The sequence below is a fragment of the Crocodylus siamensis genome, chromosome 1 (assembly GCF_052110815.1).
Source record: "Crocodylus siamensis isolate JL-2025a chromosome 1, ASM5211081v1, whole genome shotgun sequence".
NCBI classification, from domain to species: domain Eukaryota; kingdom Metazoa; phylum Chordata; order Crocodylia; family Crocodylidae; genus Crocodylus; species Crocodylus siamensis.
This window is the reverse complement of record NC_143395.1, coordinates 399091098-399115357: the sequence shown is the minus strand read 5'-3', so window position 1 is coordinate 399115357 and position 24260 is coordinate 399091098. Positions and strand designations below refer to the sequence as shown.

The 24260-nt window shown below is 47.7% G+C and overlaps 1 protein-coding gene across 1 annotated transcript in view; it reads right to left on the bottom strand.

Moving 5' to 3' along the window:
• Positions 1-5598, bottom strand: part of MTMR2 (myotubularin related protein 2) — an 87378-nt gene extending 81780 nt beyond the window's left edge. The window contains exon 1 of the mRNA XM_090030308.1: positions 5443-5598. Coding sequence (XP_089886434.1) covers positions 5443-5522 — 80 coding nt within the window. The 5' untranslated portion in view covers positions 5523-5598. The remainder of the gene's footprint in view (positions 1-5442) is intronic.
• Positions 5599-24260: the final 18662 nt, after the last annotated feature.

The following is a 24260-nucleotide window of genomic DNA, read 5'->3' as shown; positions in this document are numbered from 1 at the left end:
CCAGAGAAAAAAATATAGACATGCCTAAGAGTTAAAGAGATGCCATAAAAATGTGGTAGAACCATGAAGACCATGCATCGGAAATGTACAACAAGAGTGAGGAAGATTTCAGGAGAGACAAAGAGTTTTGGAGTGAAGGTGGGAGTACATCATGGGTCAGCTTTGAGTCTGTTCCTGTTTGCAGTCATGACGGATGTGTTTACTGAACCAGTAAGAAAGACACCACCCTAGACTATGATGTTTGAAGATGATGTTGTCATTTACACTGAGAGTCTAGAGGAAGTGCAAGCTGGACTAGACCATTGGAGAGAAGTGCTAGTGGGGAAGAGGAATGAAGATTAGTTGACCCAAAATGGAATATATGCACTGTGATTTCCCTGGAGGTTCCTGATGTTGGAAATGTGAAAATCAATGAAAAATATGTTTTAAAAAGTTGACAGATTCAAATATCTGGGGTCAACCGTTGAGTGGAATACAGAGTTAGATAAAGAGCTGGACCATCGAATAACAATTGGGTGGAGAAAATGGAAACTGGTGACAGAAACATTATGCGACATCCTCCCACACACAGTGAAGCTGAAGGGAAAAGCATGTGTGCCTCCAACACATCATAAGGAGTGGAGACATGGCCCCTGAAGAAAAAAGACTGAATGTGACAGAGGTAAGATTTCTTTGATGGAAGTGCAAGTGACAAAGATGGATTCAAGTGAGGAATACTGTACTTGCATCAGAGGATCAATAAAGGTAGTGGAGGCATTTAAGAAAGTACAAAAGAGAAGAATGGCACGGTATGGACATGTTCAAAGGAGTCTGGAAGAATATGTGGGAAAAGAAGTTGCCAGAATGACACCATCAGGGAAAAGGGGAAGAGGAAGACCGAAGATGAGATGGAGAGATATAGTGGAGAGGGACGCAAGAGAAAAGGAGTTGGAAAAAGAAGATACATATGACCAAAGTCCATTGAGAGCCGGGATCCACAATAACAACCCCATTTAGACAGGACAAATGAGAAAAAAATAAGAAGATTCCAAATGTTTACTTCAGAGAAGCACTGCGAGAAGTGAGATTTGTTGTTTCACAATTTACTTTCTTTGTCAGGTGCATCTTTAGTAGCTTGAAAAACACTAGGTTCTATTGTACCTGGCTGTTTTCTTTTAAAAAAAAATCCCATCAAAATTTGAAAAAATAATCTAGACAATTATAGCCATATATTTAAAATTATTCAGGCACAAATAGACATTAGAAGAGATTTTCAAAACCAACCAAGCACCTGCCTGTGTCTCCAGGCCCCAAACACGCTTGGAAATCTAGCACCCTTAGAAAGATTTCACAGTACCCCAGGATGTTGCATCCCCTTGGTTAACAGTCACTGTGCTAAGAGCTGTAATTGTAAAGAAAGTCTTGCTCCAACTCAGTGAGCACATCTACATATGCACTTTAATGTGTCGCCTATTTAATGCACATTAAAACGTCACATAAAAAACATGCAATTATGCTAACATGCAGTAAAATAGGCTACTACTGCATATTAAGCGTGCCTTAAAAACAGTACGCATTCATTAATGTACATTAAGACAACCTAATGTGCATTTCTTTAGTACTTCACCCTGGAGGTACTAAATTTAATGCGCGTTAAAAAAAGAGCCTTATCACACGAGTAGATGCACCCAGCCTGGAGCATGCCCAATACAGACAGAATCTGCAGGAATACAGCTACCAAAATCTGCCTCTGCTGAGCGCATGAGCTATATTTCCTCAGCTCCAAGGGTGTAAAACATCCATATTTAAAGGGTGCTATGGGATGGTGTTCCATATTGGTACTGTTAGGTGTGCAAACACCTATAAATGATTCACAAGATAAACCAAGAGCTTTCCAATGTGAATTCACAGTGTCAAAAACATTCTGATTTTTTGTGTGAATGAAAGCTAAGAGCTGGCATCTTCCAAGGGTTGCCTTGAGTCTAAAGAGAGGTCAATTGAGTCTAGAAAGGTTGAGAACCTTTCTAGCAACTGCAGGCTGTGAGCCTTGGCACCTGAAGTGAGGATCCTATTTCTCCTATACTCTGAATGACACAGCTGGGCCCAGGCTGCCTGATTTGCAAGCAGTGATGAGTCAGACCTGCAGGAAAGGACAAGGTGGGGGTAGACTGTGACAAAGCACTAAGGAGAAGAAGGGGAATAAACCTGGAATAGAGGCTGGCATGGAGGGGAGAAGGGAAAATGGAGCTGGGAGTCAGTAACTCTGTGGAAGGGACAGACTGAGATGGATGAGGAGGCCAAGGCAACTAAAGGTAGTTGGGCAAAGAGACTGAAGTGAGATGTCAGGGATGGAGCTCTGGAAACCAGTGAGTATGGGAAATATGAAAACAGAGTAACAACTGAACACCAAAGGAACAGTCAAGGATGAGAAGCCAGAGCTAAGGAGACTAGGACTACCTAGGTAGGGAGAGTGTAAAGAGAAAGAGTCATAGATGGGTAAGCAAAAGGATTGGGACAAAAGAGTTTATATCCTCTGGAGCATGCTCCCTTCCACAGCCTGAAATGAGACCCAAGATCCCCAAGTTTTACTACTCCTGCTGTCAGTAAGTATCTATGGGTGGAAACGGATGTCGTCTTTATGGCACCACCAAGACTTAAACAAACAGATGTCCACAACCATTGTTGCACCACAAATAGTGACTGTGATTAAGGTGGTATGAAGTTGTGCTACTATTTAGTAGCAGATGTCTGTTTGCTTTATGGTGCAAGAGTGCAGGCAGCCCAGAGCCACCCACATTCTCCAGCCACCCTGGGCAGATGGTCTGGGAGTTTAAGGGGCCTGATCCTGCATACCCCAGGAAGCCCAAGACAGAATCAGGGCCCTCAAGCCCCTCAGAGTGCCTGTCTATTCTCCCCACTTATGCAGATGTGCCCCCAGGATCTCCTGGGCACATCTCAGTAAGTGAAGAAAGTCAGGGTTTGAGGGACCTGATCCTGTGCTGGAATTCTTGGGACAAGCAGGTCTGGGTCCATCAGGCCCCACAGAACATGACACCCGTTGCCCCACAGCTTCAACATGCAAGGACAATGGGCAACATGCATTTCACCCAATAAAACAGATCATCTGTGCAAGGACACAGTCCAGCACAGTTGATCCACTTCATTTGAAAAGACCAATAACTGAGATTACACATTACAATTAAGATCATACTAAGAGCACTTAAAACTTGAATGATCACACATTAAAGCTCATTAACAAATGCATCTTAATATTATGCCACTTTGGGTGAGGATTATCTTTGAGCTGTGCTACCCATCTTGAGTTAACTTATTGAGAGTTCACCTAAGATTAAACCATTTTTAGTCCTCCAGTATCCCAGGAGGCATTGCATGATGACTGACAGCTGGGAAGAGCCTAGTAAACAGGTGGGTGGGGATGGGGTAGAGGGAGGGAAAATGGATGGAGGTAGGGAAGTCAGGAGAGAGAGGCAGGATTGCAGGAGGGAAGATGGAGTGGGTAGGGGAAAAGGGGGGAGGAGCCACCAGTCTGCTGCTCCCCCTACCCAATCAATTGCCCTCCCCACCCCATGATCACTCCCCTGCCACAACTGCTCTGCCCCTCATCAGCTCCTCCATCCCCCAGATCACTGTCCTGCTGCCCCAATCAGCCTGAGTAGCAGAGGTGTCAGTGGGGGGTACCCCCCCCGCCTGCTCCTGGGGTCCCTGCAAACCACACTGCCCCCGCTCACTTAGATCCAGCCCCCACCAGGCAGTACAACTGAAGGAGAGGTAGGGGAGGAGGTAAAGAATTGCCAGGCATTTGTGCAGCCCAGCAGGGATGGATCAGGGAGCATGGGGCAGCACAGGCTGTAGGAAACTTGGTAGCAGGAAGGGAAGGGAAGGAAAACCCCTCCCCACTGCAACAGCCGCCACTGCTCTCTAGCTGATTAGAGTAGCTGTTCAATGATCTGAGGGTGAAGAGGCAATCCAAGAGTAAAGAGGCTGATCACAGGGTAGAGAAGGGATCTGGGGCAGCAAGGGGTAGGAGCAGCAATTAAAACAGTATGGGGGGGGCCTTACCTACAGGCAACTGGTGTCCCCTGAGTCTGGCGGGGGGCACCAGACCACCAACAGGGGGGTGGTCCCCAGAGGCTGATCGCCAAGCCCGGAACCACCAGCGGCAAAACGGTACATGCACTTCTGCCGGCACTTCCAGTTTCACAGCTGGTGCTTCCATGGGGTGCACGGCCAATCTCAGGGGCTGCACATGCACCTGCATACATCACCTGCACACACCTATGCATCGCCAATGGCCTTACCCCCTCCTTCCTCGCCTATACTGTAGCTAGAGAATTGACGAGCAGGGCAGGCATGCTGCCCCTTGCCCTGCCTTCCTCATCAGCCCTCTAGTGGCAGGTCTGACTGGTGCCTATTAAGAGGGTGATCAGTATACTGTGGGAGCTGTTTAAATTAATATTTTCAATGGAAAAGATGCCAAATGAATGGAAAGGGCTAGTGACTGATCACTAGCGCTAGTTAACCTTGACACAGACTAGCATTCCTTAGCATTTCCCAGGAGAACTTTTACAATCTTTCTGCAATGCCTGATGAAGGGTGTTTGTACCGGAAAGCTTGCAATTAAATAATTTTTTTTGCAGACCAAAAATCTTATTGGTCTAATAAAAGATACCATCTCTACGAGTCCTGATTGCCTTTTCTTCTAGACCCATACAGCTATGACCTGGCTACCCAACATGTCACCTCGCCCCGATTCTCCCCCGTGAAACCCTCTGGAAAAGCGTCCCTTTCCCCTTTAGCGCTGGTCTACGTCGCTCCAGTAGGCGCCTGTCCTCTCTCCGCGGGTCACTGTGGCGGATCTAAAAGGTCCCAAGCCGGCTAATGCACTGCACAGGCATCGCGTCGGGAAGATGCCGGGGGATGGGATTTCTGCATCGTCAGTGCACCTGCTTTAAGCACCAAGGGAAATGCGTGCACAATCCCTGCTAAAAGAGCACTGCCAAGGTGGCGACCTCGAACATGGAGAAGTTAGCCAATGCTGGAAGGCCGGAGGTCAGACACCATCTTCACCATATCACATCGCCGAAACGACGCGCGCTCCGGCCGGAGTTTCACCAGCAAAAATATTTCTGCAAACCTCAGCGAGCGCAAACCGCCACCGATGGCCGTCTGCCACGGCCGCACAAAGCTGAGGAATTGGTGCCGCCTTCCACGCGTTGGCCAAACCCCGCACGAAATGTGGAGCAGCTGCCAAAATCCTTTCCCTATCCGAGGTCCTCTCCTTTGTGCCAAGCAGGTTGCGAAGATGAAGGCAAGGCAGTGAAGGGCTGCACCTGGGCCCTTCACTTTGGGCTCCCTCCCGCGCCAGGGAAGTGTCCAGTCACCCACCCTCGACCCCCGACCCTGCCCCAGGCCCGCGACACCCCGGAGGCGGGCGGCACCTACCTGGACAGCGAGTCGGCGCTGGGCCGCCGCGCCGCAGCCGCCGCGGGGCCGAGGCTCTCGCAGCTGGAGCTCTTCTCCATGCCGGGCGGGCGGGCGGGGAGGGAGGCGGCTCAGGCGAGGGACGGCGGGCAGGAGGCGGCCATGTCCGTCCGCCCACAGTGCAGCGCGGTCGGCGGGAGGGAGGGATGCGGCCGGGCGGGATGCAAGGGGCGGTGCCAGCCCTTCCCGCCCCGTATCCCAGCGCAGCGCGAACACACGCACACCGCAGGGCCGGGGGTGCGCACCCCCCCACCCTAGGGCCAGGGGCACACACATACCGTCCACCCCAGTGATACACACACACACACACACACACCTCAGGGCCGGGGGTGCACACACACCACCCCAAATATACACCACACTGGGGGGCCAGGGGCCCACGCGCCCACCCGTCCCCCACCACACGCACAAATCCACACCCCAGGGACACACGCTCTGCAGGGCTGGGGGTGCGCACACCCCACACCCTGGGGCCAGGGGCATACACACATACCCCCACCACACACACAGAAACCTACACCCCAGGGGTGCACAGACACCCCTCCAGGGGTGGGGGTACACACACATCACCCCAAACACACCCCCACAGGGGCACACCCCCCACATACAAACCCACACCCCAGGTGCATGCACACACACCACGCCACACCCCAGGACCAAGGGTGCACACACATACCCGCCCACACACACAAACCCACGCTCCAGGGGCACACACACAACACCCCCAACCCACCGACACAAAAACCTGCACCCCGGGGCCGGGCAGCACAAGCCAAGGCCGACAGACCTGCCCGGGTGGGGCACGAATGCAGCGCGGACAGGAGTCCACGTGAAGCTGTCGCCCCCCTCAGCCTCGTGCGTGCTGGCGGGGCCAGGGCTGCCACAAGCAGTGTCCGGCTGGGGGCAGCCTCAGGGCATCCTCACAGCTGCTCCAAGAGGCCCATACAGGGCACATGGCCAACGCCCACTGGCCTTTGAACAAGTCCAAGAGCCCCTGCATATGCAAGGCTGGGCAGACCTGTTTGAGGTGCATTGGGAACAGGCCCGTGCCCACCAAGTACAGCTAAAAGCCACCTTAAGGTGGGGGCCTCTGAGTGCACATCCTGTGTGGGGTGCGGGGTGATGTGCACAAGGTGTGCCACCGCTACTTGTTCCCAGAGAACCAAATGTCCACACCGATCTGGACATACCCACCCAGGTGGTGGTCAAAGGGTGCCCCAAGGAGGGACACCAAGAAGAGTACACCAGCCAGCGTCTACTGGCCCTTGAAGAAGTCCAAGTGTCAGGGGACACATCAAAGCTGGGCAGGAAGGGAGGGCCACTGGGTGGCTGGGACAGGAACAGCCCTGCAGTGACTGAGCAGGAAGGAAGGAAGAAGAGAAAGGACAAAGGAGCCAGATTGATTCCTAGTGTGGCTGCATTTGTGCTTCAGGCTGTGCTGCCAGGGATTCCCTTGGCCGGTTGCGATGCTGAACACCAGGCATCAAGTACAGGAAGGTGGTGGAGAGGCAAGGGGATGAGAGGCACGCATGGCTGGAGAGCACGCACCCTGCCCCATCCTGTTTTCCTGGAGGACAGAAAGAAATTGCTCTCTGCATAGATTGCATAGATGTTGCTGGAGGGGAGAGCAGTAACCAGTATAACCTATTTGGTGCAGATGCTTGGGCATGAAACTGTACAGAAACTAGCCGCCTCTGTTATTAGGGGGTACTGTTAAGTGTGCACCAAAGGAGTTCTTGAGACACTTAATGCAAGAGTGGGGACAGGAGTGAGTGTCAATGGTTAATAAAAAGTGCTCCAAGGAGGGAAACCAAGTAGAGCCAGTAGCCAGCACAGGGAGGCCATTCCTCCAAACTGGAGAGCAGAAGGGAGGGATGGGGAAGGATAAAGGAGACAGATGGAGATAGTGATAACAAACAGAGAGGATGGAAGCTACTTTGTTAACTTTTTTGCTGTGTGGAGTAGCTGGAAGGTCAGCAGACAACACTCCAGAAGCCTGTCATAGGGATTTTATATGTGATGTGTTATGGCCTCGTAAAGAATCTATAAGGAAGCATCTGTTTACAAGAAGCCAGACAGGTGAACCTTAACAAATGACTTTTGCTCCAGGGGTAACTTTCAGATCTCTCAGAACAAAAGCTAATATCCAGTCACATTCCCCTCTTTTTTCTATCATTTCTTGCCTTTGTGGTTTATTATTGTAATGCCATATGTAATAGATAGCTGGAAACAAGCTCTCAGGTCATCGTTGTGACCCCAGGGAGTTTGTGGGTGAAAGGGCCAGGATATAGAGGAAGGGCTGATCCCTATTGTACATCGTCCACTGTAAGTGACCAGGGTATTTGCGTTTGAAGACAAAAGACTTTGCATCTCTCTAGTCTGTTCCTATATCTTGAGTTGATGTGGTAATACAGACATGATGATGACAGATTTATTTCCATGTTACAATATTGCAGGTCACAAATGTAGGGTTATGACTTGTTTCTCCAGAAGTTGGTTGTGTGGGACACAGTGTGTTGGAACACAACTGTTCCTACTAATAGCAAAGGGAAATTGTAACTCATTTTTGTCCACATGTATGGGGATGAGTTGGACAACAGGAAATTAAGGGAGGGGACATGATAGCAGGGGTCAAATATTTGAAAGGTTGACAAAAAAGAGGAAAAACAAGTGTTGTCCCTCGCCTCAGGGGTAGAGCATGAAGATGGCTTTAAACTGCAGCAAAGATTTTGATTAGATTTCAAGAAAAACTTCCTTACTGTTAGAAGGCAGAAGAATAGATGGTCCAGGGAGGTGTGGGGTATCCTTCGCTGGAGGTTTTCAAGAGGATGCTGGATGAGCATTGGACAGGGATGATTTAGGATAGGGCTATCCAGTTTATAAGCATCTGGGAGACGCATGCCTCAGGCTGAATCAGTGAGGGTCACATGTTGTATGGGCTGCACACTGTGTGGATATCCTCCCCCTCACACCCCTCCAGATTTAGGCTTCCAAGCTAATGCATGGGGGCAGTTAGTTACCTCAAAGTCAGCCCACTAAGCAAAGAGCCACCTAAATCAGCTAAGAAGAAATCCAAATGGTGGGGAGGGCTGTTTCTTAAATTCCTGCTGTCTTGGCACTTCATAGCTTTGCTCAGTGCTAGGAGAAGACACCCTACTCAGGCATTTGTGGTTCAAAACCTCTCATAAAGGCACTCTGTGCCCCCACTCCCCAGCCGGCAAGGGCCAATCTCAGGGCGGGGGGGCATATGCCTCCCCCCATGCCCTCCCTATGCATCGCCTATGCAGCTAAGGATCATAAAGGGCACTTTTACACGTACTTTGGGGTAAGGTGGGGGGAAATGCTTTAATTAGAGCGTTTAATTAGAGCGGCTCCAATTAAAGCACTGCCATATCTTGTGTATCAGTGTCCCATGCTTAAAAATGGCATCGGGAGCACCTGAACTAATATTTGACGGGCTTTAGTCCATGCACCCCCACTGCCATTTTAAGCACGGGGATGCTGATACATGAGATGCAGGAGGCTGATGAAGCACAGCAATTGCCATGCTCCAGCAGACTCAATTAATCATGCCTGCTCGAATGTGATGTAATTCCAGCACATCAGAGCAGCCTTGGTGCTCATGTATAGGTACCCAAAGGGATTTGTGCCCATTTATCATGTTTTAGTTGGCACTTTACTTGCTTTTTCTTTAATGCACAGTTCAGCAAAGTCCTCTTAAATGTTTGTGCATACATGAAATTGTAGGTGTTTCAGTTCTGATTTATTTTGCCATTTAAGTGAGAATAAACCTTGATGTTGGGAAATGTAGCCATTGAGCATGCTCAGTGCATGTGCTGTTTTGAATAAGATATGTATGTTAGATTCTGAATCCTGTCTCAAGCTACTTGGGGTCTCCTTTTACTTCCATCTCTGCAGGGCTCAATCCATTAGGCATACTCAGAGGATAGGGAAGGATCAGGAGCCTGTCTTTTGTCCAATAGTTTAGTAGCTAATGCCCATACTCAGGGAGTGGGAGAGCTGGGTTCTAGGTCTCCTCAGTCTGAGGAGCTTTAACTGACAGCACCTACATCCCAGGCAAGTGCTTTAGTCATCAGACTGGGATTATGTAGACTGGGGACACCTTAGGAAAGCTGGTCAATGGCTAAAAAGAAATGCAAGAATCATTGGAGCTAGGAGGAAAGTAAGCAAAAGGAGTCCTCACTCTGTAGCCTGGTGAGGAAGGTACTCCCTTGGGAGAAAGGGAGAGAGATCTTGTTCTGGCCCCTTTGACTACTTATGCATTTTGCTTGAATTATGTATAAGCAGCACTGGGAAAAGGAACTAGAACCCAGAACCTGCACTTTACTCCCTGCACTGCCTTACAGACTCAAGCTCTGCATTGGTTTTCACCCAGTGGCCCAGCTTTAACGTGAGGGATGGGATTGTGTCAACACTTCTTAGCCACAGGTGATTAGGAGACTTGTCTCCTACTTCCTGTGCAACTGCTCCAACCACAAAATTACCAGGCAGTAGGTGTGTGATCTGCCGCCTTCTGTGCCAATGGTGGGTGGGTCTTCTGACACCACATTATAAATCAGTAAGATCATGAAGTTAACCATGGCTGTCCAAATTCTAAGCAGCGGGGGGTCACATGTTCCATGTGTGTCATCAACAGAGGCTGCACACTGTGCAGACTGCTTTGAGGCGAGCCACAGCCCCCCTTCCCCCCCCCCCCAAGTTGCATGCTACATGGACTCCCCTTCAGCTTGGACTCCCACCATGTGCCTGTGTGGGCACCAACCTGCCGCAGCTGCACCACATGTCCATGCAGGTGCCCCCCAACACTACACTGCGTGCCCATGGCCTCACTCTTAGGTCTCCATAACTCCCTACCACCCAGGGGCAGAAACAGGAAGCAGAAACCAGAGAAAGGAGGAGGACCACAGAGATTGTTGTTGTAGCCAGAGTAATTGGGGGCGGGGGATCTGGTGGCCAGGCAGAAGCCCAGGGGCCATAACTTAACCCTTTGCAAGCTGCATGGAGCCCACAGGTTGGTTCAGGGGTCGGTCCTGGGGCTAGTTTTGTTCAATATCTTCACCAGCAACCTGGAAGATGGGGTGAGTGCACCCTCAGCAAGTTTACAGATGACACCAAGCTGTGGGGAATAATAGATACACTGAGGGTAGAACTAGGGTTCAGAGAGGAGCCTGGGGGGTCAGCCTGCTAGACTGGGGCTGCTCCCCTCAGCTCAAAGTGCTGCAGAGGGGCTGGCTGAGGCATGAAGGTGCTTCAGCACAGGTCTAGCCAGCAGGCAGCCCCTGCACTGAAGCATCTTCATGCCCCAGCCAACCAGGGCAGTGTCTGCTCAGGTGCTGCTGCAAAGTAAAAAAAATGTGCAGCAGAACAGTACTTGTATTTATAAGTACAAGGACTATTCTGCTGTGGAGTAAATTAATTTACTCCAGCCTAATAGGGGCACACATATACATGTGAGAAGTTTATTGCAGAGTTAGTTTACTGCACAGTAAACATCTCATGTAGATGCACCTACAGAGAAATAAATGAAGCCTACTCACTTTCTGGGCAAGTGCTCTAATCTGATGGCTGAAAAATAGATATTGCCACCATCTCCTCTACTTGTGGCTGTGTTTTAAAAGATAAAGAATGTAGCTCATCTCAGTCTTTTAAAGAATAAATATAACTACCTATAGTCAAGAACAGGTTGCAGGGGTATGGACCCTGATGGATTGGCAGTGGGGGGAAGGCACTACTTGCAGCCCTAAGTGAGGCATCTTAGCTGTAATGGGTAAAGGGTTTAAAACTTACATTCAGTGCATAGGACTTCCTATGGTTTAAACAGATCCCTCCTTTATATGCCCATTGCTTTGGATCTAAACTACATAATGCTCTGCAAATATAAGAGGCCAGCTACCCAGTGTAGTCTATTGCATTCCAGGCATCATGTAGTGCAATACCTAACTTCTGGGCACTTAAAAGAGTGGACAAATGAACACATTACAATGGGTTCAATTTTTAAATGCTCCTTAAGGCCTTTCTTTTTTCAAGGAACAAGTTATAAATGTGAAGTTTGAAGTTTAAATTCAGCCATTTTGGATTACCTTTTGTGAAAGAATGTGTTTAGAAGATTTTAAAATGAGACAAGATATTTTTTAAAGATTTTGTGTGAAACCTGCAGTAAAAAAAATCCACCCTTAGTCAGGAAGGAAGCACAAGAAATTTTGGTCTAAATAGCAGCATTTTGAATCCGACACTTTGCAGGACAGGTAACATCTGTAAAAATATTTCTAAATTGCTGAAACATACTTGGTATTTTAAAATGAACAATAAATCTGTTTTTCCCCCTATGATGAAATGACTTGGTTTCCAAATATAAGCTCTAGTTTTAAGAATTAAAAAAAATGTTTATGATTAAAGCAAAACATTTTGAAATGGATAAAACAAATTGTTGGTTGCTATGAACTGTTTTAAAATTATTTTTCATTTGTGACATTTTTGAGCTTCTAATTTTTTAATCCAAAATTGGGATGAAAATATTTCAAAATCTCAAATATTAACAAGACAGGTGTCTGTCCAGCTGCACTATTGTTGATGATCTGTGCTCCTGTTTGGCTAGTCAGGCAATAGCCTTCAATGAGAAAGTCAGTGCTGCTTCATGAATTAGCCAACAGGGGGTGCTCTAATAGCAGAAGATTGGAAGTTTTGGTGAGTTTAAATGTTACCTTGCTCCAGCGATAGACTCATTTTTTTAGTCTTCTCAATACTGAATTCCCCACATTAACCCCGGACTCCAGGTCAAAGTTATATAATTAGCACTAGGCAAAACACATTTCTTTTTCTGTCCTTGAAAATTTTAATACAGTGACTACAAGTATGTTGTGGTGTTACCTTTACTCCCTGTGCTTACCATTATTTATTTGATAATGGTCCAGCTGTTATAAAAGTCAAGTAGGACTAAAAAATATAATCTCCTTTGCTATGTAAAAGGTTTTAGAGTGCCATTCTTTCTTCCTAATTTACTACTGATGTAGCATCTCTAAATGGTTTATTGATGGAGTGCTGTATTTGCTTTTCCCTGTGCTGTTTTGTTCTTGCCCTTATCCCGAGGGCCTCTGAAACCCTTTAGAAATTCCCACTGGTGCTTTGTAAATGAGAACAAAGCTAATCACCTCCTGGATCTCTCCTGCTGCTGAAAGCAACTAACAATCTGCTCAGTCTTCTTGCCTAATAATACTGAAGTCTATAAGAATTCCTCTTTGTGATGAGAGTTACCTAAGGGTTCTTACAAGTGATGGAGAATTAACTGAAGGCCCTGACATAACCAAAACCAATTAAAGGCAACTCACAGAACTGTTTTATAACTGGTGCAAAGTAAACAATGCTTAGTCTGTTAACCTACTTTTGTTTGCCAAATCCCATACCATTATCATACAAGTAACATTAGCTGTCCCTTTAATGAGGGAATCCTCTTCCCTCAAAAACAGAGGGAATATTAATAGAAAATTAAAACCATGACAAATAAGCAATAAATTATTGTGTGCTCATCCTTAAATACTTCCAGCTGCCACAGTTGGGGTAAATTAAATCCTGAGAGAGAGGGTAGCTGGAGAAAATATATTCAGGATACTATCCAAATGAAGAATTCACAAATGTCCTAAAATACCTTCTTAAACTATTCTGCATGGTCTCCTTGGTCTGGAACACATTAAGAGCTCAAGAAACAGTCCATCTAACTTTCCAAGGTGCTTAGTACCTATGTCTGCCATCAGCTGAGACAGAGCAGAAGGGTGGTGCTGCAATGTAATTAAAGTGCTACTGGGTGCATCTACACAAAATGTTTACCGCACAGTTGACTAAACTGCACAGTAAACATCTCAGTATCTACACGTGTGCCCCTGTTAAGGCATATGAAACTAATAAACAACCCCAGAACAAGCTCCCTCTGCTCCCTTTCCCTGCTCCCATTCTGGAAACAGCAGCCAGGCTGGGATGCACCACAGACACAAGTTACTGAAGGGGCTCCATTTTGAAGTGTTTTCATTTGAACCCTCATGCAATGAGGGTTCAGATTTTTGCAGGATCAGGGCCTATTAAAGCACTCCATAGCCATGCACTTCTGATTGGTCACAACTGTAGAGGGCTGTTAGGGGCCAGATTGGGCAAAAATTGTCACTACTGTCTGCACCTTCAATTCCTACTTAGATGTCTTGTGGAGCTTGAACAAGCCCCATGGGCTCTGATTCTCTTCTTGCTCACGGTGGGGTAAAACTAGTACTGGTGAGACAAGAACCAACCATGGTGACACAGTTTCCCACCTTCACCCTTTTAAAATGGAGATAATAGTTATGAGAGGCAAGGGGTTTTTTTGTGATATCTTTTATTGAGCCAACTGTATAGGAAAACTATGGACAGGCTTTGGGGCATCAAATATCCTTTAGATAATTTAAGTATGTATCTTGTCTAGTGAGACTGCAAGGTCTTTCGGTCAGGGGCCCTCTGGACATGTCTGTACAGTTAAACTTATTACTTCAGAAAGCAATGCCCTCAAACATGCTAGGCTGCCTTATGAACTGGAAGCAGGTAAGCTACGTCCAGACAGTGCAGCAGGACTAATTACCACTGAGGGACAAGAAGGCCAGTTAACCTGTTTCTGTGCTAATTACCCCACCCATTAAGTGATGCAAAGCTTAGCTAACAAAATCTGGAATTCGTCTCTGCATGACCCACCAACCTTCAGAACCAGAAGTAATCTGTCCCACTTCTGGTTTCACTTAGGCTTGGGGGGATGGAGGGGATAGTTTGGTCTGCTGAGAGGCAGAGTTAATCATCTTAGGTACAGCTGTACATGAATGTAATGCATGGCTTCTAGTTTGTGGAACTACTGCCTTTAGACACATTTGCATGGCACCAGGTGGAGAGGCAGAGCTGATTAACTCAGGACCCTTCCTAGTACTATGGGAACATCTGGGGCAAGGTGCATCAGCAGATTTTTTATCAATTTTTCAAATTTGGACCCTAAGTCCCATTTCAGGGGCTTTTGGGGAATTCTGGCCATGTCTACGCAGTCAGCGCACTGTGCAGTTGTTACTGTGCAGCCTTTCAGTAAATGACTTGCATAAGCAAGTACTAAATGACTGTGGAGTAACTGGCATAACCGTGCATTACTGTCCCCGCACAGTTTTTTTCCTCTTTACTACTGTCAAGAAGTGTTGTGCAGTAGCTTGTTGCCACTGTGCACAGCATCTTGTCTAGATGTGCCCACTGAGAGAGAACCCTGAAAATCAGGGACAGTTTGTTGTTTTTTCTATGTACAGTGCCACATGGCAGATGCTGCACTGGTTTTGGTTCAGGAGGCAGCCCACATGGCATGTTCCAAGAGCAGCACCGCTGCCATGGCAAATGTGCCCCATTGACATGGCTGCTGCTTCTGTATGTATTGCAGCACGTATTTAATGTGGCCTTGGTCTGTGACTGGGGCTCCTTGACACCATACAAACAGGCAACAATAATAAGCAAAAATAGGAACTTAATCCTTCCTGGAAATGGTCATATCAAGACTTCATGGGAGTTCCTGAAGATCCTTAAACCTGGTCTGTTGGAGCACTTAATATCTCACACATTTCCACAACTTTACTCATAAATGCCTGTGCCACTGCCTGACCCCTAACTAGCACGTTGAATAGTTCAGGGCAATGGCTGCTCCATGTAGTGTGCTTGCCTCTGAAGGAGTTTGCATGAGTGACTCCAACAGAACTTTAGCCTGACTCAGTCTCATAACTATTCTAAAAACCACATAAGCAGAAACACCCTTTGATTCATTAAAATGGCTCTCAGATTTATTACATTTTCTTGTCTCCTTGATGCACCGCTCACGGGCAGTGGGCAGCTGATAAAAGATTCCTGGTGCCTTGAGAAGGCTGAATTGTCATTGGCTGGGTTCCACTGTGATGTATTATCACATTGGGGGTGGCATGTGTTATTTTTGTCAAGCTACATCGCTGATCTCCATAGGTAGTGTCAGGTCAAGAGCAGCGAGAGCCCTGGCAACTCAAAGAGAGACTGATGAAGAACAATGTGCCATGTGTTTGATTTGAGGTTATAGCTGCTTGTGGTTTCAGGAACATCTGTTACAAGATGGTCATGGGGAATATGCAAACATTCTTTCCTGCTCGTCCATGGTGCTCTTGCTGGTGAAGCTGGAAACTAATCAAAGCCAACACAGGGCTGCACTTAAAGTGGCCCCAAAACTGTTCAACAAGAGGGTAAGCTGAGGATGATTAGTTATACTAGATCATCCAAGATCTTATCTGAGGTGTTTTTGTCTCGCGTCCCAAACATGTCCAATAGAAACACCATGTAATGCTCTTAGCTTCATTGTCAAATGTTTCATTTGTTTACTGTGTCATTGCTTTTGGGCATTTGTGTTTAATTTATGCCATCGTCTTTGCAACTGCAGCGTCCAAACACAGCACAAAACAATATATACAAACTAAAGCTAGAAGTAGCAGACTTAGATCTGTGCACTCACCATGGGCCTGATCCTACATACAGACAAAGTTATCTCAGCTGTTAACTGTTGGCACAACATTTCTGGCAGGCAGAATATTCTGCTTGCAGGCCTGGCAATGTACTGTTTTCTTATCCTCAGTACAATTCAGCCAACTGCAGCTCACAAAGCAGTTAAAGGATGTACAATGGAGAAGCTAATGACTTCACAAGAGTCAGATCAGACCTGTGCTCCATGCAGTTCCCACCCATTTGGGAAATGGGCAGGTATATCACCTGCATTTACTAGTATATAGAGTATTTTTCATAGGCATCTGCAGCCATTTGTTTTATATAATACAAAGTACTGTGGGGGAGGGGCATGTAGGGGCCTAGAAATGGAAGAAGACATCACTCCACATGCATGTTCTAACTGTCCCAGAGCTATAAAAAAGGTCTCTCAGGGCTTCTCCATCTTCATATGCAAGGCACATCTGCCCTTGTTCTGCACACAAATCTGGGAGGCATGTGCCCCCTCCATGCCTCCCTCCCCAGGAGTGCACACAGCAGCAGGGAGCCAGCACCCCTGCCTCTCCCTGGAGGAGCCGCCCATGTCTCCATCCTGCTCCCTGGCTCTATCCTTCTTTCCCAGCCAGGCCCCACATTCCCTTCCCAGCTGTGGGCCCCACGCACTGGTCCAGTTGGCCAGTGGCCCCAGTCCTGCCCCATTCCCTCCCTGCCTCCTTCATCATGAGGGCCTCAGTCTGCCCTCCCTCCCCATAGACTTACTTGGAGGGAGCTGCGCTCCATGCTGCCTGGCTGCCATGTGCATGTGTACTTGCATGTGGCACCTCCTGCCTGATCACCCTTGTCTGCTGCCCGCAGCCCCTTGCAGGCTGGAACTCTGCCAGCCTGCAAGGGGAACCCACTATTTCCTGTGATTTTCATCATAATTCGTTGACACTGTCGGTTGTCTTTGCAACTCCATTTTTATCATTGTGACCCCAAATATGGTTGTGAGCCCAAGGTTGGGAACAGCTTCTGTAGGGGGTAGGACTTCTATTATAGTCTGCTGAACAGTGCAACCCAACATGAGATCAGTTTTCTGTACCACTTCAGAGGCTGGGATGGTATGGGTGCCAAGGTGTATGGTTAACAGCCTAGAAATTGCAAGTTCAAGGCCACAGCAGAGGTGCTCATAGTGCAGCCCTGTCAGATCAATGAATGTGGAATACAATGCCAAGAAAAAGGAAGGCAGTCCCGCTGTGAAATAGCATAGCATCTTTCAATCTGAAGAGTTACATACCTCACAGCAGCCCTCTGGCTGTCTACATGAAATGCAGTGCTTCAGCAGCACTGTGTCCTTTTCTTGTATCTCCCAGATACAGAGCCTGATCATAATCAAGCAAACCCTATTCCTGTAAGGATTGTTCATGTTAGGTAGGCTTGCAGGGTCTGGTTCATGTTGCTTCCAGTCTCTCATGTGAATCCTGAGCCTGGTTAAGAAGTGTATGCATAAAAAATTTGAACCAACACTAAGTGATGTTTGTCTTCTAAGGTACCTTGTGGCAGGGATTCTGTCATGGATCATAAGATCATAGGAAAGCAGGGCTGGAAGGGACCACACAAGATCATCCAGTCCAGCTCCCTGCTCAAAGCAGGAGCATCCCTGACTAAACCATCACACCCAACTGTCTGTTCAACCTGCACTTGAAAAGTTCAAGGAATGGAGATTCTGCAATTTCTCTAGGTTTTACAGGCATTAAGTTCCTGCTAATCCCCAACCTCCGGGGAAATTCCATTTCCTCCCATCTAGACCTTGAGTCACTGATGACTACTTCCTGAGCATGATGATGGAACCAGTTATGTGTCCACTTTATAGAACTTTATCTAGTTTTTCTCTAGTCTAGTATTTCCTTAGCTTGTTAATGAGAATGTCATGGGAGACTGTGAAAAGCCTTGCTGAAGTCAAGATGTATCATACCTACTGTTCTGCCCCCATCCACACAGCCTGTCACCTTATCATGGAAGGAAATCAGGCTGGTCAAGCATAATTTGCTCTTGGTGAATTCATGCTGGCTGTTTCTGATCATTTTGCTCTCCTCTAGTGGCATTTTTACGCTTTCTCCAGGGCTAAGGGAGGGCATTTTAATTTGAGTGGCTTAGCCATTCTAATTAAAGAGCCCACAGCATCTCATGTACCAGTGTGCCTGTGCTTCAAAATGGCAGCAGGAGTGCTTTAACTAAAGCTTGAGCATTAGTTAAAGCACCCCTGCTGCCATTTTGAAGCACAGGCACACTGGTACATGAGATGAGGAAGCTGGCTGGAGCATGCTAATTAGCACAGTAGTTATAGTGCATCAAAGCAGCCTCCCCGCATACATGCAGGCACCCTAGATGCCTTACAACAGATCCTTTGAGGACCTTCTCCATGATCTTTCCAGGTATCAAGGTCAGGCTGACTTCATCTGTAATTCCTCTATCTGCCCTTTATTAAAGATAGGCAATATATTTGCCCTTTTCCAATCATCTAGGACCCCACCTGACCTCCATGGGTGGACCTCCTGCCTCCCCCCTGCATGGGAACATGCATTTCCCCAGGAACAAATAGCAGTGGTACCCAGGCACCTAGTTGTTCCCAGGCACACCTCTGCTCATGCACTCTGGAGTGTGGCAAATTACCCCAGGTGGGGTAGGAGAGGCTGGGGCCAGTACCTGTGCTGGCCCCAGCCACCTCATCTGGGATCCTGGGAGCCCTGGGGCTGCAGCAGCAGTGATCCAGGTGGACTGAGCCTGGCCAGCAGCTAAAGCATGGCTGTGGCCAGCCAGGCTCTGGTTTTGAGCAGCATCTGCTACTGCCACGTGCACCACATCACTTTTTTGGATGCGTTTTTTGTTGGGTTTTTTTACATCAGGATCTCCCCACCACACTGCTAATTAGCAGTACAGTGAACACGTGTGTGCGGCATGTTTAGTTTGTGGTGCCATAGATAGGGTTGCTGCTCTGAAAACCTCACGTGAGTGTTTGTGAGCAGGCACCCCATGAGTTCAAAAACAGTATTCAATAGGTCTGAAATTACCTCAGACAATTACCTAAGGTGCATCCCATCCAGCCCTGCTGACTTGAAAGCATCTAGCTTCTCTAAGTAATCCCTAACCTGTTCTGCCATTACTCTAGGATGTTTGGCTCCTTCCCTATTTTTGCTGCCAACTGAACTCATCATTTGGAAGCCACCACTATTTGTGAAGACTGAAGTAAAAAAGGCAATAAATAGCTCAGACTTCTCTTCACCATCCATAACTACATTGCCTTCTACATTCTGTAAGGGACCCATATCTTCTTTGGTCTTTCTATATATTTGTGACATAGTTGTACAATCCCTTTTTATTACCTTTTATGTTCCTTGCTAGTTGCATCAAAAATTGTGCCTTGACCTTCCTAATTTCCTGCCTGCATGCCCGTGTAACACTCTTCTACTCTTCTACGTTCGATAACCAGGTTTCCCTTTTCTGTAGGATTCTTTTTTGAGCTTCAGCTAATTGAAAGGATTAGTTGCACTTCCAGTTCTTCTGTTGCATTGAGATAGCTTGCTCTTGTGTCCTTTAACAAGCCTCCTTAAAGTACAGCCAGGTCCCCTGGATTCTTTTCCCCCTCAGATTTGCGTCCCAGAGCATCCTGACCAACAGTTCCCTGAATTTGCTAGTCTGGTTTTCTGGAGCCAGTGGTTTCTGTCACCCAAGTTGCCTTCCATACCCACATTCTCAACCGATTCCTCCCTGTTTCCAAGCAAGTCAAGAAGAGCTTCCCCCTGTAGTTGGCCTCTCTACAATCCGTATCAAAGTTATCCCCAACACACTCCAAGAATTTGATGGACTGCTTGTACATTGCTGTGTTTTCCTCTCAGCAGATGTCCTGGTAACTGAAGTCCCCCATGAGAACCAAGTCCCGTGATTTGGAAGCCTGTCAGTCGTTAAAAGACAGCCTCATCCCCTTTCTCTACTGGCTTGGTGGCCTGTAGCAGATGCCCACCATGACATCCCCCCCGATGCTCTTTTCTTTAACCTTTCAACAGGCCTACCTTCCACTTCATACTGCAGTTCAGAACACATGTACATCACCCCTTATATCTAGACCAACATTTTATTTTTGCTCCTGCCTACCCTTCCTAAACAAGTTATACCCATCCATGGCTATACTCCACTCTTGTGAACTATCCCACCATATCTCCATAATGCCAGTTACAACATAATTCCTCAACTGTATTAGGACCACCAGTTCTCCCTGTTTATTCCTCATGCTTTTTGCATTTAGTGTATAATCACTTTAGGTATCTAACTGATTGTCTTGTCTTCTCCCTAAGAACATTGTTAGACTTCTCCAATTGCCTATCTTTACTAAGTTTTTATCCAGGTCCCCTGGCTCTTGACTTACTTCTAGATTTCTGTCTCTTCAAGATAGATATAATTACATATATAGACACAAATATACATATAAAGTCTGTTAGCCGGAGGAGGTCGGCCTGAGAGGCATTTGGTAAGTACCTGTGCCTCAGGCCCGGAAGAGGGGTGGATCCCAGGACAGTCAGTCCAGCAAGGTTATACCACAAGTGGGTTAGCTAATAAAGATATCCTTACAGAGCTCATTATACAGAATTAATACACCCAACTATTTACAACACCAACAATAACAATAGATACCGAATACAAAACATAACTATACCAGATATTAGACACACCCTATCTGGGTTCCAACCACTTGGTCCCTCAAATGGGTAGGCTCTTCTCCCCCTAGGCCCACTCCCCTCTGCAGGACGTTGGTTCCTGGTAACTCATGGTTCTTCCTCTGGGGGCTGTTGATCTGGCCTCTGGGTCCCCCACACCATTTCAGGCCTCTTGGAGCCGTTGGCCTCGAGTTGAGGGTTCTTCCCTCTGGGCTCTGTGCCCTGTGTTGGGCACCCAGGGAGCTCCTAAAGGAGCCAAGCCCCCACTGGCTCCAGTTCCTCAGCCCCACACCAGGGGTCTTTCCCCTTCCCGGGTCCTGCTCTGGGCACCAGGGCTCTTTTAGTTTAATGCTGAGCCACACTGCAGAGCTCTGGTTATCCAGCCCAGAGCTGGGGCTAACTTAAGCTGCCTCAAGCTGCTCCCAGGGCCGACTCTCCATGCGCCAACTGGCGCACTGTGTGGGGCCCGAGCAGCCTCAAGCTGCTCCTAGGGCTGGCTCTCTGTGTGCCAACCTGTGCACCATCAAGGCTCAGGCAGGGTCCAGATGATGGTCTTCTCTGGAGCTCCTCTCTCCTCGCTGTCCCTTGCTGCATCTCCCAGCATGCTGGGTTTTTATTTACACCAAATCTTTCATGGGTGGTAAGTAAATGTGTTGCAATAAAAGTGTATGACATACAGAAACTGTGGTAAAGAATGGTGTTTAGGTTACAAAGTTAAGAAATGCTAAATTTCCACACAACCTTAATTCACCACTGCTGTTTATATAACTACTGAAATGAATGAAGAGTTCTGTAGACAAACATAGTTTGACTGTGTAATTAAAGACTGTATTATGAGGCATACACAAAGGAACTGAATCAAGGTTGCAGAGAGAACTCTAATTCTAGCATTTCCCAAGTGTCAAGTGCTTGACGTTGCAACCTAAATAATGTTCTTTCATCAAAGTTAGTATGTAATTTCCTGTGCTTTTCCAAATGGAGAAGGTAAAAGACAATTATCTTGGATTATTGTCATAAAACCACACTCTCATCATCATTGTCTACAAGGCTTGAATGTAAACCTTCAGCACTGCAACACACAACAGCATCCACCACTTGGTTCAGTGATGACAAACCTGTCTGGCAGGCATGACACAAGTTCAGGCTTCCTCTCAAGTGCTTTGATTCCTACCTGGCAAAGGCTATCTGGTAGAGTCTGTGCCCTTCGGCACTGGAATGGAGGCAGGGAAGAGCTCTGGCCTCAGTGGTGTGGAGCAAACATGTTAACCCTTCCCTGGCTCCGCAATCACCTCAGTTTTGCATGGTGAGCAAGAATCCAAAGCCCTTAATTTAGCTGCAGCTGCAGGGCCAGGGAATAGTTAACTTGGCACTTGGCAGTGACACCTCCTGTGACAGCAGCAACCTGCCCTTGCTCTGTTGCACACAGCTAGCCCTCTGCTTCCATTCTGGTACCTCCCTTTACTGAGCACTAGGGCTATGCGAGGCTTTGGATCATGCTTCAGATCCGGGGCTGCTTCAGATGCTTTGGCATCCGAAGCAGCATGCCCAGAACGAAGCATTAGCTCATTCAGGCTGTCTGAAGTGGTTCGGAGCTTCTGAAGCACTTTGGAAAAGTTTTGGATGCTTCGGACAAGTTTCAGAGGCTGAAAGTGAAAGTTAGAGGGGAGGGGAGGAGAAGCAGGGGCAGGGGGAAGACTGACATGTGTAGGTGGCCAGTGAGAAGGATTTTTCTCTGGCTGCCTTTCCAATGACAGTGTCTGGGGGGAGGGACCTAGAAACAGCATAAAAGCCTCTGTTTGGAGGCATGCTGTGCCTTTTGCAAGCTTGTTCCTTCTCAGGAACTGTGTGAGAAAGGTACCCAAGAAGACAGCCGGGTTGCTTTACTCAGTAGTTGAACTTGCCTGCTCCTTTTTGTTGTTAGAAAAGATTGGGTAGGATTTAGCTTAGCTTAGCATAGCATTTCTTAGTACTATTCAATTCATTTCTTTCAATTTATATTTGCCCTTTTTTGTGTGCAAACTTTGAAAAAAGAAAGCTGTGTTTTCCCTGCCAGTATGATCCATCACTGTGCAGGGAGGCACACAGATTGCACGCATGCACGCACACACACACACACACACACACACACACTATAAAGAAGAAAAATCAAATATTCATAGGAGAAGATGATAGACAGATACACAGCGCACAATTTTTACATAGCTCTTAACACTGAAGCAAACAATCAAAGAAGAGTCCAGTGCACACATGCAACAGAGGGGACTAAAACACACAACACAAAAGGAGTGACATACACAGAGACCTTCTGTGGCACAGGGAAGATTAATATGAAGCGTGCTGGAAAGGCAGGTGCCAGGTCTTCTGGCAGGGGAGGGAGAGGGGATAGGGGGAGAGCTAGAGCTGTAATCCCCCCCTCACCCCCAAACACAGACACATTCTTTTCCCAAGCAGCCATGACATCAGTGCTGCCAGTGGAAGCCAGGCCGTGGGAGCAGTGTCTGCACCTGATGTCCCTGCACCTGCACCACCTCCGCTCGGTCCAGAAGTGGGCACCAGCAGTGGAATCACTGTCTTCTCCACCCCAATGTCATCTCTCAGAGTGAACCTCCCACTGCCAGAGGAGGAGCTGGAGCTGAAACCAGGGATGCTGAGCGCGCTGGCTCAGGTAATTCTGGAGACTGAGGGGGAATCAGAGTTTGTTCTCCACACCCCTCAGATTTCCCCTAGACCCAGGTCTTCTCCAGAAAGCAGCACCTTGGAGGAGGCTAAGGTTGTGAAGGCAGGTGGCTCAGCTGAGGCAGCTTCTCCTGCTGTTGAGCCTCAGCCTGCTGAGGAGTGGGATAAGGCAGGATCCTGACCCTCAACCCAGAAGCGGGAGAGTAGTATAGTGTGGGAGCATTTTGAACTGACAGATGATCCCAGGTTTGCCATCTGCCAGCATTGCCAAAGGCACAAACCATGGCAAAGATGTGAGACACTTTTCCATCACGGCGATGCTGATGCCTCTGGGGAGGCACCACACCCTTGTCCTTCTTCCTGCTCCTTAGCCTGGCACCAATGCCAACGTGCCAAAAGGGAAGTCCCCCACTTGCTCCAAAGCCCCCTTCCCCCTAAGCAGAGGCAGGCCACCCTGGATCAGTAGGGGAAAGGTGGACAGAAAGGGGGGTGTATTCCCAAGGTACGTGAGATCACCCAGAGCATTGAGGAGATGCTTGCTCTGTATAGCCAGCCCTTCTCCCTAGTTGAATGTCCAGGGTTCAGGCGGTTTGTAGCACTTCTGGCCCCATCTTACAAAGTGCACATATGCACCAGCTTTAGCAGACCTTCCTTGTATGAAGCATGCAGGGAGTACTTGAGGGAGGAGCTGTGCAAGGCAGGGCTGCAGGCAGCCTTGCACTTCACCTCTAACATCTGGAGCAGCTGGGGTGGAGATCATGCCTATCTCTCCCTCACAGGGTGCTGGTGTGATCGGTCAGGCCGTCGGTGGACTTTACTGCAAGCCAAGGTGCTGGATGAGTCCCACACGGCAAGGGAGATCATGGGGGCCATGAACCACATGGTGCAGAAGTGGCT